At 40.8% G+C, this 19,530-nt stretch overlaps 1 protein-coding gene and 1 long non-coding RNA gene across 2 annotated transcripts; one reads left to right on the top strand and one right to left on the bottom strand.

Moving 5' to 3' along the window:
- Positions 1-476: 476 nt before the first annotated feature.
- LOC147444963 (protein NRT1/ PTR FAMILY 6.2-like) lies at positions 477-4,755 on the bottom strand. Its single transcript, XM_086527468.1, has 4 exons — positions 4,403-4,755; positions 3,113-3,330; positions 2,261-2,808; positions 477-1,512 (listed from the first exon to the last, which is right to left on the bottom strand). The coding sequence occupies exons 1-4, from the start codon at positions 4,539-4,541 to the stop codon at positions 621-623; spliced, it is 1,797 nt and encodes a 598-aa protein (XP_086383594.1). The 5' UTR covers positions 4,542-4,755; the 3' UTR covers positions 477-620.
- Positions 4,756-5,934: 1,179 nt separating this feature from the next.
- On the top strand, positions 5,935-7,245 carry LOC147444962 (uncharacterized). The gene is made up of 3 exons (XR_015190134.1): positions 5,935-5,978; positions 6,443-6,492; positions 6,738-7,245. It is a non-coding gene; the product is annotated as an uncharacterized LOC147444962 (long non-coding RNA).
- The last annotated feature ends 12,285 nt before the right edge of the window (positions 7,246-19,530 follow it).

Raw genomic sequence — 19,530 nt, 5'->3', positions numbered from 1 at the left:
AATGTAGCACACTCTAGGATTTTTGGGAAGGAATTCACACCACTTAAAGCTTCCTCCTGTGAAGTCACTTATGATATTTTAAAAAATCTTGAAATTATAGGGTATTTTGATCAAAATACCAAACTTCATGTACTTTTTTCCACCTATAAGTTACACAAACATAAGTTTAGGTGGATATCTGATGCCTCAAATAGTGTTTTTTCTAGTATTACCAATTAGGCCTCCTATTACTTCTTTTCATCGTTATCTACTTAGAATGTAGGGTGAGGTTTTTTTAAATAAAGATAATTATCCTCATATTCTAAGTATATTTGAGAGAGACCTTCATGTAGCAAGCTTCTCAGAGATTATACAAGAAAGCAGAGTGATGATATATACGCTTGGAAGCAAACAAGATTCGAGAGATTGGTCTAGGGCTACCCAAGCCATGTTGTCAACCTGCGAGAAGTATTAGCCTAGATGAGAGGCGATAGATATTCATTTTGTAATCTCCACCACCTCAAGGCTCGGTTTGAGCTTGAGGCTAGTTTGTAAATTTTATGTTGTACTTAATACAATACACTAACAAATTGTGAGTTTTGCGGGGGGAAAAACTCACCACATGACCCAAATGCTCCTTCCTACTCTTTAAAATTGTCACTGTTACAAAGAGGTTCTTCACGAGAGTGGCTTTTGTGTAAGCCCCGTTTGTCATCATATACATACCAATAAGAACAAGCAAGGTATGCTAGGAAACTAATTAAACTACAAAAGGCGATGAATAAGTAGAAATAATCAAGCCTGCTTGTGTTCAAATCATTTGTGATCCAACCCGGATGTGAGCCATGCTTTGTCCATCTGTTGACACTATCAACTAGTGCACTGCTTAAGAAGAAGCCCAGAGAGATAGTGCTCAGGGAGAGGCCAGTGCCCAAGCTTCTCATGCGATCGGGTGACTCCGTGAAGAAGAATTCTAGTTGACCAATGTACCCAAATGCTTCTCCAATTCCAACAAGACAATATTGTGGGGTGAGGTAGAAAGCACTCAATGGGAGCTCATTCTTGAGCCCATCTAAAAGTTGCAACTGGTTGGCTAGCTTAAGCCTTTTTCTTTCTATGAAGGATGCCACAACCATGGAAATCATAGCAAAGAACAAGCCAATCCCTATACGTTGAAGGCTTGTTATTCCTTCGTCATTCCTTCTCCACTTCCTTGCTATTGGAATCATAACTTTGTCATAGAAAATCAAAGTGATGATGCAACCCAATTGCACAAATACATGTAGGGAAGTTGGTGGGATGCTAAAGCTCTTCCCCAATCGTCGATCTAGAGTGGCGGCTTGCTCAGTAGAGAAGGTAATCATTTGGGCATTACCTGTCCAAAATATTATAGTAGTTGCCAAGATGGGAAGCAATCTCAAAAATTTCTTCACTTCTTCAACTCTTTCGAGGGAAGAAGGTATCCATACGTTACGCTCCTTTCCGGTGAAGTCATTTGCACACTGACGAGAAAGAGCTGCCTTATCCAAGAACCTGCCATGTGAGCCTTCACTATATGAGTCCATATCATCTTCTCATTTCATATGGAGTGCAAGTGCATAATTGCATCAATAACATCTTAGTGATAACAATGCTTAGCGTGATCACATCTAAGCATGTCAAATCTAGGGATTGTTTCTACGACATTAAAACTTCTCGTTTCCTTCTCTCTCTCTCTCTCTTTCTACACAATTTTGAGCATGTGAGTACATGTTTGTGTGTGTGTGTGTGTGTGTGAGCGTTTTTATATATGTATGTATACATTACTTATACACTATATATATTATACCCATACATATATGAGAATGCACACACATAGACACACACAACAAAAACACACACACTCACATGCTCTCAATTGTATAGATAGATAGAGAGAGAGAGAGAGAGAGAGAGAGAGAGAGAGAGAGAGAGAGAGAGAGAGAGAGAGAGAGAGAGAGAGAGGAAGAAGAAAAAGAGAAGTTTTAACGTTGTAGGAATACTACCTAGGAGACATCGAGAGAGAAGAAGAAGAAGATGATTATGATTAAAAAGAGAAGTTTTAACGTCGTGGGAACACTCCTAAGAGACCTCCAAGATCTATCCAATGAATGTGTGTGTGTGTGTGTGTGTGTGTGTGTGTGTGTGTGTGTGTGTGTGTGTGTGTGTGTGTGTGTGAGAGAGAGAGAGAGAGAGAGAGAGAGAGAGAGAGAGAGAGAGAGAGAGAGAGAGAGAGAGAGAGAGAGAGAGATAGTCCACTTACAAGAATTGTTTGGTATGGATAATGCTAGGCTTGTTGGAAGGATGGTGATCATGCTCTAGTTGGTTAGGCACAAGGGGAGGAGGTTGGAGATGACGATTGCGCAATGCATCAAGGAAGATGCGAGCAATGAGGGAAAGGGGGGAGCCAATAGGTGGTTTCGAGTTATAGAGTGGGGAACCAAGCAAGAAGAGGGAAAGAGAAAGTGTGATGCAAGCAGCAGAAATGGAATAACCAACACCGTGACCCATGTTGTCTTGGAGGTAGGCCAAAACGGTCACTGCAAGCACAGATGCCATACTTAAACCCACCCCAAACCAATTGAAAAAAGATTGCATCATCTTTCTTCCTTCTTCCTCCTCCTCATTAAACTGGTCTGCCCCCAGTCCAGAGACACAAGATTTCACACCCCCTGTTCCTAATGCTATCAAGTACAAGGCGCCAAATAGGACTGCTTGTTGTTGAGTATTTGCCGGCTTACATGTCATCCCCTCACATGGTGGAGGGCTCAAAGTGGGCAATGTTGCGGAAAAAACCATCAATATGATGCCCTATCAACAGAAATACCCTTGTTAAAATAGTAACAAATTAGTGAATTCAAGGTTTACACACACACATTTATGTATATGGTAATGTATGTATGCATATGAAAAGATTCTTAGAAAATCGGTGCATTTGCATTCATGCACATGCATGCATATATGCATATGTGCGTCCCTATATGTTTATAAAAGTATTTAACACGAGCAATAAATTGTGAACTTCTCTTTTCATACTCAACATACATATATATAAGAGATTGCAAAAAATTCACGAATTATAACTGAACTGTGGTTTGACAAGAGATGTACTCACAATGAGTTGAATGGAAGCACCAACTATAATGGTGCCATAGCGACCCAAGTAAGTGTCGGCGACAAAACCGCCTAGTAAACAAGTGATAAAGGACGCTCCAAAGAAGTTGGTGACAGCATTGGCCGATGTAGGAATGGGAAGATGCATCTGATTATGCAAATATAGGACCAAGTTCATTCCAATTCCAAGTGTTGCCAACCTCTCACATACCTCCACCCCTGCATTTAATTCAACATCAATAAATAATAGGCCACAATTTACACAAGGTAGAAATAGTTTAATTCATTATTGCCTTCAAAGAAAATACAGATGAGAGCGTACTCAAGAGTTGAATGCACTCTTGCTACCCTTTTTGGCATATTAGAACATACCCTAGGGTAAGACCCCCTACTTAAGGACAATGAGATTGTCACGAAGCTTGTTTGATGCACGATGCATCAATTTTAACATGGTCTGGTGGATATGAAAGCTTGCATCGAACACGTCCATCCAAAATCGGCGATGGTCGATTTGGCGCACTAGGCAGCAAATGCGACATAGATTTTGATAATGTTGTATAAAAGTCCTTATGAAAGGGGGGTTGGGGGGGGGGGGGGGGGGGGGGGGGGTGTCCTTTTAGGGGGGTTTTACCCTAGAGGAGGAGGAGGAGGGGGAAGGAGTACAATTTTTTTTGTGTGCCTTTATATAGTTAGTGAATGGTTCTCTTCACTAAAGGCCACATTGACTCCTTTTGCATTTTGTCTTTAAATGCCTGGGTAAGGCATTTCGAGGGGCCTTGTGCTTTTGCACAGCAAGGCTGATAACTCATCAAGAGCCCTAGAAAAGTTTTAATCCCTTCCAAACACTATGGAATTTCCTTCTCTCTCTCTGTCTCTCTCTCTCTCTCTCTCTCTCTCTCTCTCATGCCTTGGGCCTGTGTATTCCAATGCATCAAGCAATCTCAACCGTCCATTGCATTAGCATTCTAACAGTGAACAGAACGAAAACAGTGCAGTCAACAAGATTCCACCAATGGAATTCACCTAGAGGAAATTCCAGGCAGTCATACCACGCACGCAAAATTCTAGCCAATCAAATGCAAGATTGGGCATGACGGATGGGAATCTCCCTCACCCCCACTGTTCCGGAACATGGAACAGGCTCGGCCTCTGCCTCGCCTATATCCGGCCCGGAACAGTGGGGGTGAGGGAGATTCCCCACCTCCTCACACGCTTTCTCTCTCTCTCTCTCTCTCACACACACACACACACACACACATAGAGAGAGAGAGAGAGAGAGAGAGAGAGAGACCCAAGATGAGTAGTGCCGATCTCCAACCACCCTTAGCAATCTTCCTATTGAAGAAGAAGAAGTAATTATTTGTGTTAGCCTCACTATTGGCATTGCCAAGCTTCTCTACATCCATTGTACAAACCATGTCTCTGCACATAGCATCTCAAAAGCTTAAGCCCTGTCTAATAGCACCCTTGTATGTATATGGCACTTGAAAGCCACTTCACTATGTGTGCTTCCCTTGATCTTTGCACAATCCTCAAAGCTCAAGTGCCTGAATACTCTTTGGAAATGCTCTCTCCCTACAATGCAACTTTGTTGTGTATATTATTAGCACTATTGAAGAGGTCTTAAATAGTGCTCTCATAAAGCACTATCATGGGTCTCTCATCACAAAATCATTGGCATGCTCTATTCTATCTTTTCCAATACCAAAAGTTTTTGTGGAAATGGCTCACAGAATCGAATCCAATCCCTTTCCCCCAAAACCTGCTTTTCACTAAAGTTTCACTACCCATTTTAACTTTGAAGTCAAATTTCAATCCTTCTCATCCTTACTTGTGAGCGTGCACAAAAGTACTTGTCACTACCCATTTCCGTGGCGGGCCTACCAGACGGATATGGGCCTAGCTACGAGCCCACACATCTGATCACAGCTGCACAAATAGACAAATCTAATAATAATTGTATTCCAACTTCCTATAGATATGTGAAATGTGCTTGTGTAGAGCGTACACATACACACACACACACACACAGAGGAAAAATTGCGAAATACGCCTGTATGTGGTGGAAATCCTCAAAATACCCCTCAAATTTTTAAAAACTCCCAACACACTCCTCATATTTTCACCAAAAATTCCCTTCAATTTCTCCAAAATTTCCAAGGTTACCCCTCATTAACCTAGCAAAAATCTCTAAAGGCAATTCTTTTTGCAATTCTTCATAGGAAGATTGGTTCTCCCTAAATAAAAGATGATAGAAGTAGGGGTTTAGATGGTATTATGGGCTCTTAAGATGAAATTATACATCATTTTGAGACACAGATGCCTCTATTTGTGAGCGCATTCGTTAACACTCTTATCTAACACTTAAAGATAGAACTCCATCGTCATAAAGATTAGACTACGCAAAAATAGGCAAAAATCTAGGATATTTTAGAAATTTCCAAAAATTATAGGGGTATTTTGATAAGTTTCCTTTGTGTGTGTGTGTGTGTGTGTGTGTGTGTGTGTGTGTGAAAACTAAGATATGTACTGTATGTATGTATTGTGTGTGTGTGTGCGCGCACGCGCACGTACGAATGTACGCCTATGTATGTAATGAACAACGTGTAGCACATTGAGGTGCCTAAACTTGAAACTCATTGAATTACTAGAACTAGAAGAGGTCGGTGAATATAAATAATAAGAGAGAAGGTTGAATGCAATTCCAAGAACGACAAATTTCCATTGTGTTAATCTCTATTGATGGTGATCTTTGCCAAATTTTTATATGGTGTTGATCTTTGGTAAATCCTACTACTTGAGATTGAGATTTGGGGGGGGGGGGGGGGCGGCGGCTTGCTTATGGTATGGTGCCAACACATGTAAAGGTTCAAAGTTTAAACTCTTCTTGTGACCACAATTTTCTCTCCATGTGCATTTACTATTGTGATGCTATTGGATTTTTGTTCCATTGAATCCAACTTATCCTGTAAAGGTGGCTTCCTCTGCTTTATATCGATCAATCATGGGTGCGGCGGTGCACTATTTGATGGATCCGCTCTTGCATGTTGTCCCTGTAGTCAATCTTCCACACATCATTTTGCTTAAGGACACAATGGATCTTTGCTTCTTGTATCCACACTATTCTCCACGAGTGGAAGAAGGCTCTTTTTGCACGTAAAACCACATAAGCAGAGGGAAAATTGTAAAATTTACCTCTAATGTTTGATTGAACAGGAACAAAAGCCTGAAAAGTTCATAAATAGGCAATTTTCTTCCAAAATTTCCACCCAATTTTTGTTTTCAATGCAAAAATAATAATAATAATTAACTGGTTAGTCCCTTGTTACAGGCACACGCATAGAGTCACCGTACGGAACGATGGATGCTCTTCTGTGCCATGTGAGTGTGTTTCCTTATGCTTTGCAAAAGTGTGTCAAGAAAGAGAATGAATAGTATAGCTTCCACTCATGTATAGGGTCATATCCATTGATCATAAAAAAGATGCCATGACCTACAAAAGTAAATTCTACTTCTGACGTGTTGCTTTTTGTAATATTTTGGAACCAATTTTGCATTTGAATATATGCACCTATTTGGAAAGTAATTTAGTCCTTCTCATTGTATGATTTTTCTCAAGATTTCAGGCATCTTTCTACATTCTCAAGTGTCCAATCATTGCCAAAAAGAAAACCCTGCGAACAGCTCTCGTGCTCTCTGCGCGACGCGTGGATGCACTTTCCATGAAACTAATAAAACTAGTATGTGACCCACACATTGCTGTCGTCAAAAAATATGGCATCCTCTATTACTGCACAATCCTATCAATGCTTTCTTTCGACATAGAAAAAGTCAGATGCATTTCTAAAAGTTGTGCATGACATGGCCTTATGAGAGATTCTCACAAAAATGAATATATGTAAGAATCATTCCTTCACACCAACACCAAGCATGAGATCAGTTATGAGTTTTCTAGTCCTCATTCTTGATGGACTTAAGAGTACTCTTCTATTTCGTTGAACTATAGTTCAACGCTTTTACTTAAAGCATGGGTAGCCCTAAACCAACATCCTTCCGAGCGTATATCATGTCTGGCCTCGGTGAGAGGTTAGAGACATCCAATTTGTAATCTCATCACTTCAAGGCTCGAATTAAGCGCTCTCTCTCTCTCTCTCTCTCTCTCTCTCTCTCTCTCTCTCTCTCTCTCTGCCTTCCCCCACTAGACCTCAAAACAAAAGGATAAATAAAAATTGCATATTACTTTTAAAAAGTAGAACAATAAAAAGACTGTAGATAGAAGTAAATCTAAAAATAAAAAATTTATATTTTGATAGAGAAAGAGATAGATTAAAAATTATAGTAGAAAGATATTAAATATAAATTATAGTATATTCATTAAAAAAGATTGGAATAAATACCTAAAAAAATAAAAAATGTCTAGATAAATATCATACAATTATTTTAATCGATCAACGGCATAGTACTTAAAAACAATAGAAAAAAAATTGATGAAATAATTATAGTAGATAGATATTGAATATAGAACTATATAGCATTGAAAGAAAAAAAAGAGATAGATAAAAAATTTATAGTAGATAGAAATACATATAGTAATAAATACATTAAAGATTGTATTTATAATGTAAACTAAATATTATATCTATAAATTAGATTAAAAAAAGATTGGAATAAATACATTAAAAATAAAAAATGTCTAGATAAATAACATACAATTATTTTAATCAATCAATGGCATAGTACTTGAAAAAAGTAGAAAAAAATATTTTGATGAAAAAATTATAGTAGATAGATATTAAATATAAAACTATATAGTATTGAAATGCAGTGTCTTCACATGGGTTTGGTTGCGACAAATGGTTACTAAGATTATATATAGTAGGTGATGTTCCTCACCACTTTGAACAAAATGTACGCAACATTGAACCATGGGTATTCCATGTATAAGGTTGAGTTGTGTATAAGGCTGAGTTTAAGGACTATAATTGAAATGGCAATTACAATTGCATATAGAAGAATTTATTGTGCAATTTAAGTGTGGTGGTGGGTAATGGTTTTTATTTTTGAGAGATGTATGGCTTTTCTTCTCTTCCTTTTTGCCACCTTGACGGCCCCTTCGTTGGAGTTTGACTCACCATCTGTGGATTTGCTATGTGGGGAAAATCTACATAGCATAGCGGCACCTCTCTCTCTGTCTATTCCCAAGCAATGATGAAAAAGGCCCAAATCTTTCATCTTGAAAGTAACAATCAAATCAGCCTTGAATTCAGCAATGTGTGTCCCATTCAAACTATTAATCAACAGATCATCTACATATAGAATGATGATGAGGAATATATCACGTTCATGCTTCACATACAAAGTGCTTTCAGTTGGATTGTTATGAAAGCCTTGTTCAACCAAATGAGTGTTAGATTTCTCATACCAAGCACAAGGAGATTGCTTCAACCCATACACTGCTTTTTAACGCTTGCAAAGTTTATTTTCTTGTCCTTCCTTCACAAAACTACGAGGTTGTGCTACATAAACTTCCTCAAATATATCACCATTCAAGAAAGAAGTAACAACGTCTTATTGATGTACATTCCATCCAAAATGAGTTTTCAATGCACATAGAAAATGAGTGGTAGTCATACGACTAGTGGGACCAAAAGTCTCTTCATAATCTATGCCATTGTGATGTGGATAACCTTTTGCAACAAGTTGAGCCTTATAGCGATCAATCTCACCATCTAGCTTACATTTCAACTTGTAAACCCACTTTGTACCGACGAACTTTTTGCAAGGAGGCAAATCACATAAAGTGCATGTGTCATTTTCTATAAGTGCATCATATTTTGATTGCATTTTAGCGATCCAATTTTTTGAATTATGTGCTTCATCAAAAGACAAAGGTTCATCCACATCACATAAACTAGAAACAGACAAAGCATAATAATTGGATACATCAGATGCATGTGGAGAACTTGAACGAGTATGAGTAGATGTAGGTGCCTCCAATTTACTATCACGCAAAGTATACGCCATCCATTTTGGCATACCTCTAGCTTGCCCATTCCCAACCCTTTCCACATCAAGTACATCGTGTATATTTGCATCAATATTAGGCTGATCCATAGAATTTTTAGAAAACCCCATAGGTTGTACATTTGCCTCATTGGAATTTACATTCAAGTTACCACCATTAAAAAGAGGCAACAAATTGTCATAAATGTCATGTGAGCTTACATTAGTGTCTCTGGTACATGAGAACAAAGGTTGAACAGAATCTTCCACAAACACAATTACTTCTTCTGCAGCCAAGATTCGTTTTTTTTTTGCAAATGGTATAACCGATAACCTTTGCTTTCAGTACTGTAACAAAAAAAAAGCATTTAGCAGCCTTATCATCCAATTTTTTGCATTGCATTTGTGGCAGCAAAGCATAAGCTAAACAACCAAAACCATGCATGTGATCAATAGATGGCTTTTTATCATGTCATGCTTCATAAGGAGTCATAGACTGCAAGGCTTTGGTAGGACACCTGCTAAGTACACAAGTAGCACACATGATAGCCTCAAGTAAAAAATAATGTCGCAAAGCTTCTCTCTTGACCATACAACATGCCATTTCCATAAGCGACCTATTCTTTCTTTCAGCAACACCATTTTGTTGAGGTGTATATGGCATTGTACAATGGTGGTTTATTCCACAACTAGCCAAAAACGCAATAAACTCATGAAACATATACTCCCCCCCTCAATCTAAATGGAGGGTGGCATAATACATTTAGAGACATTTTCAGCCATAGCCAGAAATTGCTTGAAGCACATGAACACTTTAGGCTTAACTTTAATTGGATACATACATGCATGCCTGGAGTAATCATCAATGAAAGTAGAAAATTATAGGTAATTGCCTAAAGATGGAGTTTGTATAGGCCCACAAACATCACTATACACAAGTTGTAACCTGCATGTAGCCCTTATTGAACCATCCTTTGGAAACTTTGAACGTTGCATCTTACCCAAAATAAACCCTTCACAGACACGCTTAGAAGGTGCTTCAAGAGGTGGCAAAGAAGCAACCATATCAGACTTTTGCAAACACATCAAGTTGACAAAATTCACATGCGCAAAGCGTGCATGCCAAGGTTTTTCATCTTGAATAACCTAAGAATCCACAACTGCATTTGCAAGATTCTGCCCACACTTGTCATACAAAGTGGGCTTATATAGCCCACGACACAAAATCACCAAAGCTAAGATCATGAACTATACATATGACATCCACAGATTTGACAACAAGACAAAGCCTTGCAAGTGTAGATATAGACAAAAGGTTATTTTTTATCCTTGGTACAAAATTTGCATCAAAAAGTGGGAAAGAACTACCATTCATAGCAGTTATAGCACAATCTTTCCAAATTCCTTAACTAGATAAGAGGCATTGTTGGCATAAGTATAGTGTATTCCCATGAGGGACAAACTCTAGAGAGGTAAACAAGTCACAATGTGACGTATTGCGCTTTGTAGCACCACTATCAAAGTGCCACACATGTGAATCTATTAGCAATTGGCATACATGCATCATGGATAGAAGGATCATAAGTACACTCTGCACTAAATTCCCACTCTTCATCTTTATGAACATCACAATCTCCTTTCCCAGAATATTCTACAATAGCTGCATCCAACCTCTTTCTTCTTGGCCTCTTTTGCCTTCAACTTAGGACATTGCTTTATCAAGTGATCACTAGCCTTGCAATAAAGGCAATGCATCTTCTTCTTGCCCTTTTCACCCAAATTCCAAGATTAGGTGACCAGCAAAAGCATTAGCCACTTACTGAAAAATCATGAGAAGTGTCTACATTGCTATTACCACCTTTTCTTTGAGCAACAACAAAAGATTTTTCAATTGCACGTTGTTTAGCCATGTTTTTCTTCAAAGTGACTCTTGCAACAGCAATGTGAATAATACATCAAAATTGACAAATTGAGGGGTTCATTGAAATGAGTTTCTCATTGATATCCTTGATATCAGTAGGGAATGTGTCCATGTCATCTTCCTCTTGCATAATCTCTGACTCAAATTCCTTGCGCAACAATGAAATTTTAACCTCATTACGACTTGCATAAAGATCAGCAAGAGTATCCCAGCCCTACATTTTTTATTTTGCTGAGCAAATGCAAGGAGTGTGCTTCATAGAAATGCAATCAATCCATGACCTTTCACATCTCTAACATCCCAATGAGGTTGCTCAGTTGTAGGCAAAACAGTTCTAGCAGCAAAAACAGACTTGCAAGAACCTACAACATCCTTGACAAAGCATTTATCCACAGAAGATGGGTGTACATCAATGTCCTACACAACATTTCAAATGCCCTTTGACACAAGAATATGTGTCATCGTGTAAGCCCACATTGGGTAGCTATCCCCATCCAGTTTATCCTCAGCAAAATGAACATCTTGAAAACATATGTTTTGTTGCCAGCCATGGAAAATGACTGCACTTGATGTAAAGACTACCTGGAAAGAGCAAAATGAAGCAAGACTAACACGTGCTGAATAGCACAACCCAAAGAGGATTGTAAGGAACTTATTCTGCAAAATATTGCACTACCAAAAAAAAATTTACACAAAAGGACCAAATTACCCATGCATTACCAGTAGTGGAAACAGAGGTCGAAATGAGCCCAAATCAAAATTTTGAGCAAACATTGCTCTTTGAGCTCACTTCAAGTATTGAACGACCTATTGATGCTCACCAAAGCTTACCCAAATTGGATAGAGTGAGCAAGTGGGTGATGGTGAGGCTAGAAACTACGCTCGAGAGGATGCAACTTGATCTGATTAGAATTAGGGTTGCAAGGATGTCCACATGGCTAGGAGAAGATGAAGATTCTCAAGGCACACAATAGAGAGTGTATTTCTTAGCACACAGTTGAAAGATAAGTTAGCCCTAGTATGATGGATGTTTATACAATGCACGGGGGGAACCTCCTAGTGAGGGAAAAAATTTCCCAACGATCCTAAAAGTATTCACACACATCACTAATACATAATACATATATGGTAACATGATCAAAATTCAATCATTGTTGCAAAGACTTAATCCATATCGTAGAGGCAATATATTTCTTTTAATTAACCACATAATGATCTAAAATCTTGTCTAGCAAATTATTGAACATTCTCTTGACATTGCATGTAAAACTTGAGATTCCTGGAAATTGTTATTTTTAGGCCAAGTTTAGAAGGTGAGGTGATAGTTTGATAGTGTTTCATGAGAGCCTCCATTGTTTATACCCTGCAGTAGTGGCAATGCCAAGCTATAATGAAAACTACTAGTTTACCCATTTGATCTGATGGGCAAGAGTGAAGTGATTGATGGTGTGCCTAGTGCTCTCACATGAATATGGGGCACTAGGTACCCCAAGATTTTATTGCTATGGCATGCACTAGATGCCCCTATACATACAAAAGCATGAGTATTTACTAGCTTTGACCAAGCATGTGTCAACAAAGCCCCTATGATTCTTTTTATTCACATTATCATTATCACATTATCACCCCCCAAAGATGTTATTGTTGTTGAAATATTTCCTATAGTCTGGGGTGCATAGCACCCCAAACAATCACTTGAAGTGGCTAGCATCAAGAATGCTTTACTTAGGCCTTGTGAAGCCACTTTGTCCAACATCAAGAATCTTGAGCGCTATCCATCCATGATGCCGTGGAAATCTTGCTAGTTCTTTAAGTAGAGCTTCAAGTAGATGCATACAAAATTTTGAAGGCCCGTCCTCCACTAGATTGTTTTTGGTGTGTGCTTGGGATGCCTCCCATACTCAACTTGATGGTTCTAACATGGAGCTTTCAAAAGTGGTGAACAATTTCTTCCTTGGAGCATATTATGAGAACATATAAAAGGTGAAATCATATACTTCAAGTGGATGGTATATAGAGCTTCTAGTGATTCTCTACGATGCTAGGTCACTCAAGCTTGCAAACTGTCCTAGAATCTAGGGTGCTAAATACCCCATGATACCATTGAGATATGATATGGCTAGCATCAAGAATATGGGTTGCTAAGCACCTCCAGATGCCATGGAAATATCAATAGTTTTTCAAGTAGAGCTTAAAGTAGATGATTTATTGTACTCACTAGTTCTTCAAGTAGAGCTTCAAAAAGACGCAATGGAAATCTCATTAGGTCTTCAAGTAGAGATTCAAGTAAATCTGAGAGCTATGCACCCTAGAATGATATGGAAATCTCATTATTTCTTTAAGTAGAGCTTCAAGACTCTGTTATCCCAGTAGCCTTAGCTGCATCAACAAGGGTATTAGTTGCATCACATATGCCTGCATGGGGAACAACTCTCTCAGTGGGGACCTCCATCCTCCATTTCCTCTCAAACACGATTCCATTTATTCCCTCTACATCACAATAAACTTTAGCTACCTCATTTTTGTGTGTGGCAGCCGTGACATCACCTGTATCCATTGCCTCACCTGATCTAAGTTCTCTCTTACTGGGGACCTTTGTACCTTTACCTTTTCTATCCACAACAATGGCATCTGCACCCATAGTAGTATTAGCTGCATCACATATGTCTACAGGGGCAGCAGCCTCTGTTGAACAGTCTTTCCCAACTTGGGCCGCAACATCACCTGTACCTACTGCATCTCCTAATCTAGCTACTTTGTCAATGCGAACCTCTATACCTTTAACTTTGCTTTCTCCAAAGATGTCATTTGCATCAACAATACCACATGTGCCATCAGTTGCCCCATTATCATCAATAGAAACATATGGCTAGTATCAACCACCATATCATCAATCATACCATCTGTGCCAACATCACTTACATTAGCATCAACAGTAGCATTTGTGCTAGAATCAACTTCCATAGCGTCCACAATGCCATCTATGGCATTATCAAGTACGATAGCATCAACAATGTCATTTGTGCTAGATTCAACAATAGTAGGGATAGGCAATGTACCCTTTCCAAGTTCACCAGGCTCAACATTTGTATGCGCATCATCATTTACAACCTGCACATGAGCTGCATTTTCATCACCAATGGCTTGGGTGCCAGCATTATTAGGGGTAGGAAATGTATTTTCAAGTTCAACATGCACAACCTGCACATGAATTACATCATCATTAACAACGAAATCTGTGCCAAATTCAACAGTAGGAGTAGTAGGTAATGTATCCCTCCCCAGATTAGCAGGCTCAACATATGTGTGCACATCATCATGCAGAACCTTCATATCAACTACATTATCATCCACAATGGCATCTATGCCAGATTCAACTGTAGGAGGAGTAGGTAATGTATTTGTGTGCACATCATGATGCACCACCTCCAAATCAATTGTCTCACCTGATCCAAGTTCTCTCTGATCCAGTAGCTACCCCATTACCATCAATAGAAGATCGGGCTAGCATCAACCACCATATTATTGATAATACCATATGTGCCAACAACACTTACATTAGCATCAACATTAGCATTGATGGCCGGCTTTCAAAAGCCTTGGCCGCAGGAACAAAAAACCCAAGAGGGGAGCATAAAAATATATATTTTTTAAATGTTTTTTTAATTGTGTTGCATGTTGCCGCCCACCCACCCCCTCCCCCTGTCTCAGCGCTCACAAGGGGGGTCACCCTTGGCTCACCCTCTCTCTCTCTTTCCCCATCCTGGTGCCACTCTCTCTCTCTCTCTCTCTCTCTCTCTCTCTCTCTCTCTCTCTCTCTCTCTCTCTCTCTCTCTCTCTCTCTCTTCCATACACACACACACACACACACTTACCTACACACATACACATACACACACACACACACACACACACACACACACACACACACACACACACACACTATCTCAACCTGTCTCTCTCCCTCTCCATCTCTCGCTCTTTTTCCATCTCTCTCTCTCTCTCTCTCTCTCTCTCTCTCTCTCTCTCTCTCTCTCTCTCTCTCTCTCTCTCTCTCTCTCGTTCTTTGTGTAAAAATTCAGCTCTCTCTCCCTCTTTCCATACACACACACACACACACACACACACACACACACACACACACACACACACACACACACACTCATGAGCACATACATATACATCCACACGCATGAGCACATACACCATATGCACCAACAACTCAAATACATGGCATGCACGGAAGCATTAAAAAAACAACAAAAATGGACGATGACGCATCAACAAAAGACACCAAAATCACGAGATGGCAACAACAATTCAAAAAAAGACACCAAAGGCATGCGCTAGCCTGCACCGAAGGTAACGGGCGTGCTACACCGATGCACTAGTAAAGCATGTGATTTGCCGGCATCTCGTCCATGACAGACTTCTTTAGTAAACATCCGTAGGGTAATCCTTTTGCTAGTTTTCAAGCCAAACCTTGTAAAAGTCATTTGTATATTCCACCTCTCTCTAGGTGATGGTCACAAAGGCCCACCTACAAGAGTATCATTTTCTAATTCCTCCCAAAACAAAGCACCAGTCAACCATCCAAGACCCGGCTGCCTGCTTTGTCTCTCCAGCTTAGGGCCCTAAACCTAATCAGTTTATGTTAAACTAATGCAGCCTGCACCTATAAAAGAGCCTGAGAGGTCACTATCGGGGGGGGGGGGGGGGGGGGGGGGGCAGTACTTGAGAGGGAAGCCATGCACACACACTGACTCCAAGGGTCGCTATGCACAGGAGAAGGATCTCCGCACGTGAATTTTCCCTAGTGATATAGGCTCTCTCTCTCTCTCTCTCTCTCTCTCTCTCTCTCTCTCTCTCTCTCTCTCTCTCTCTCTCTCTCTCTCTCTCTCTCTCTCTCTCTCTCTCTCTCTCTCTCTCTCTCTCTCTTTGCGGTGTGATGTGTTAGTGTTATTTGAATTGCTAATGTCCACGTCCTAGCCGCTCGAAGATAGGTGGTGTCCCCTGTTCACTCCTCGTGTGACGAGTTCGACGTGCACAGTCTTGGCGTAGAGGCTGCTAGGGTCCTTTTTGTGCTTGCGCTTGTCATGTGGTGTACCCACGGAAGAGGGCATCTCAGAACCCTTCAATTTACAATGCTGAAAATGATGCACGTTGTCGACCATGGACGAGTGGCTGCAGGAATTCTCCAGTTAGAGAACGGAGGAGGAAGAAATTGAAGAAGCACTAACAGCCTTCATCAAAGTGCTACTGCTGGAATACATCATCATCAACATCTAGGAAGTAAGTTCTCCATCTTGCATCTCTCATTCTAACCGTAAATAAACAGCCACCAGAGGGAGGGCAGCAGGCTGCTCTCATTGCCGTCACCCACCTCACTCTATCGATGAGTGCCATCCACGGAAGTAAAGGAGAAGCAAAATCCTCTGCATCAATGTTCACCGTGAATAAATCATCCATATTAAGGAAGGAAAGAGGTTAGTGAAGCCTCTCTTCCCCAAGGAATCTGAAAGTAAAAGTGTAGCCTCAGCTCTGAAGTGGCTCAAAGAGGATGCTCGTGCCAAAGGAAAAGGAGGGCTAGGCCAATCCTAAATCACATGACCCCCAAGGAAGGAGAAACACCTATCCATGCGAGTGCTTCAAGTTCAGAAAGCAGAATCGTGCCTAGGCTGCCAAAAAAAGAAGGTCATCCGAAGCAAAGCGGTGAAAGATCGTCTATTGATTCGCGGCGCGCAGGCAAGTGCTATCAGTTCACTTTGACAACCCCAAAACGGAGGTGATAAGGAGGTTCCATGCCCTAGAGAGGAGTGGTTTGGCTACTATCCTCGTTGTTTTGGAAGGCGGGTAGAGGACCTTCCTCCTCTCCCCATACGACTCATCTTGAAGAAACTATCTACCACGAGTGAGACCCAGTGGGCCAAAAATGAGCTACAATTCATGCAACAAGCCGATTACAGTAACTACTTGCAATTGTTGCTAGCTAAAAGGCTAGGGGTGGTCAAACACATTGCCATCACTCCATACGTGCTAAGCAATGAAGGGAAGGTGGAGCCTATGAAGGACGATGACCTCTTGTGGATGTGCCAACTTGAAAACACCCGCATGGTAAGGGTATAAGTGAGTACTCTACACTCTGTGCATCATGGATAACGGACCAACCACTTTTCTGTTCAGGTTTCTGCAACACATGCATATGTAGATAGGAATATCTTCTATCATCGAAAGATTGAGTTCTTATTTGGTGCTGAGGTGCTAGGAGAGATCCTTAGCTCCCCAAACCCCATTATCCTCCCCGTGTTGGATTACCATCACTCCTTTAATGTTTCAATATTCATCCTATTTTGATTATCCACCCAACCTTGTAAGAAAGCCGTTATAAGCCGCTAAGGAGTGATGGATTACCATCACTCCTTTAATGTTTCAATATTCATCCTATTTTGATTATCCACCCAACCTTGTAAGAAAGCCGTTATAAGCCGCTAAGTCACTTGTGTTTAAGAAAAAAAAAAAAAGAGTTTGAAAATTGTGTTTTGCAATGGCAAATTTTTCTTTCCCAACCTTCATGGGTAAGGTGGGGGAAGATGCTTTGGATTTCTTAGATAATCTTGAATTAGCATGTCTTGTCTCTGGAAGGGATGACGATGCTTTGCATCTACATATTTTTCCACTGTTAATGAAAGTGGAAGCAAGATCATGGTACAACGCCTTGGTGCAAGCCACCAAGGGGAGGTGGGACATGCTATGAGCAGCATTTCTAAGGCGCTTTGGAGAAGGCACCACATCTGAAAAATTGTGGCAATTACTGATGGAGTTGAAGCAAGGAAGTGTGGTTGAATATGCAACATAAAAATCGAAGTTCATGGATCTATGGGGACGATGGGTTGCATCACTGAGGGAGGGCAAAGGGGCACCCGCTTTCCTAAAGAAAGACCGGTTTGTGGTTGGTTTATGGCCAATTCTTAAAGAGAAGGTGAAGGAAAGGTTTCCTGCTAAGTATGAGGTAGCAATTGAAGTAGCCTGCCTGAAAGATAAGAAATTGCCTCTACAAGCCATAACTACCGAGGAAGAGGAACCGAGAAGGGCCCGACCACACCTAGCCGCACCTGTAGTAGTCGTCCATAGGAATCAATCATAGGAACCGATTGAAGATAAACAAGACCTGCTCAACTGAATCACCAACTAGTTAGAGAATCTTTCAGTACATCTGGTGCAGCAAGTGCATGCACCTGCCAGAAATACAGAACAAGAAAGAGGGCAGTGAAGATAGAATCAGGACTACCATTGTTGCAACTGTGGAGAGGACGGCCATGGCATGTACTATTGTCCTCGTCCAAGAAGGCGGAACTCCAATATAGGAGTAAGGCAGAATTAGATCTCTCCACAAAGAGTGGGACCACCATCGCCCAGGAAACCAGAGCCGAGATTCCACCGGTCCCAATCCTTCGACCGTCCGTACAACCACCACCACCACCGCAACCTCTCATTCCACCGCTACCTCCACCATCTGCTAGAAACTAAGCAGTAAGTGTCATCAGTATTCAAGCTAAAGGAAAGGTGAAGGTAAAGAGCGCATCAAAGAGAAGGAAAAAGCAAAAGGAAAAGTAGAGGAAGTGGATGCCATGGGAGTGAAGTGTGCTAGGCACGAAGAGGCCTCTCAAAGGGAGGAAAAGATGAAAGGAAAGGGAGATTCTAGCAAGCATGCATCTAAGCCTCGGCGAAAGATCGACATTGTGGAATTTTTGTTGGGCGAGTATGCTAAACCATATGACTTAGTTTAGATGTTTTGATGCAGGGTCCGAAAATAACCTTGCCCCAATTACTCCATCTTGCATGAAGGATGAGGAGACAATGGACAAAGATGGTAAGTACTAGGAAGTCAAGGCCAAGGATAGATAGGGCTATCTTTGGGAGGAACCTTGTGCGCATTTATCGCACGTGTCAATGCAATAGACTTTCCGCTACACTGTGTGCGAGCCACAAATGGTTCCAGGCACACAACTAGACTAATCTAGCAAGCTCAACAGAGCAAGGGTGTGTCACTCAACGTCCTACGCTCGCCTTCGTGGAGGATTCCTTGCCGCTAAGAAGAACGAGCTACCATCATGCCACGCTCAACCGCCTCACCACCACCGTGCCGTCGTTGCAATGCTCTCTCTCTCTCTCTCTCTCTCTCTCTCTCTCTCTCTCTCTCTCTCTCTCTCTCTCTCTCTCTCTCTCTCTCTCTCTCTCTCTCTCTCACGCATACACACACACACACACACACAAGGAGATGAAGAAGAAGGAGATGGAGATGGATCAGGAGCACTCTTCAATTGCACAAATGAGAGAATAAATGAATTTTAGGTTTAGGCGACTTTTATATGAGCTCGCCCCATTCACACTTGGGCGCTCATACTTAGCCAACTAACCCTTGAATGTTCCTGTTAGAGTGGACCTCTCATCGGCGATCACTCTTACTCTTTTCCTATTGGACCGACAAGCCCGGC

The sequence above is a fragment of the Adiantum capillus-veneris genome, chromosome 13, assembly GCF_014529385.1.
Source record: "Adiantum capillus-veneris isolate H3 chromosome 13, ASM1452938v2, whole genome shotgun sequence".
Lineage (NCBI taxonomy): Eukaryota > Viridiplantae > Streptophyta > Polypodiopsida > Polypodiales > Pteridaceae > Adiantum > Adiantum capillus-veneris.
This window is presented reverse-complemented; position numbering and strand designations above follow the sequence as displayed.

Bases quoted from the DNA above. Each gene is read 5' to 3' on its own strand.
- LOC147444963 (XM_086527468.1), bottom strand. From the start codon at position 4,541: ATGTGCAGAGACATGGTTTGTACAATGGATGTAGAGAAGCTTGGCAAT. The intron at 3,331-4,402 runs GTCTCTCTCTCT...AATTAAATGCAG, and splicing joins ATCGGCACTACTCATCTTGG to GGGTGGAGGTATGTGAGAGG. The intron at 2,809-3,112 runs GTGAGTACATCT...TTCTGTTGATAG, and splicing joins GTGCTTCCATTCAACTCATT to GGCATCATATTGATGGTTTT.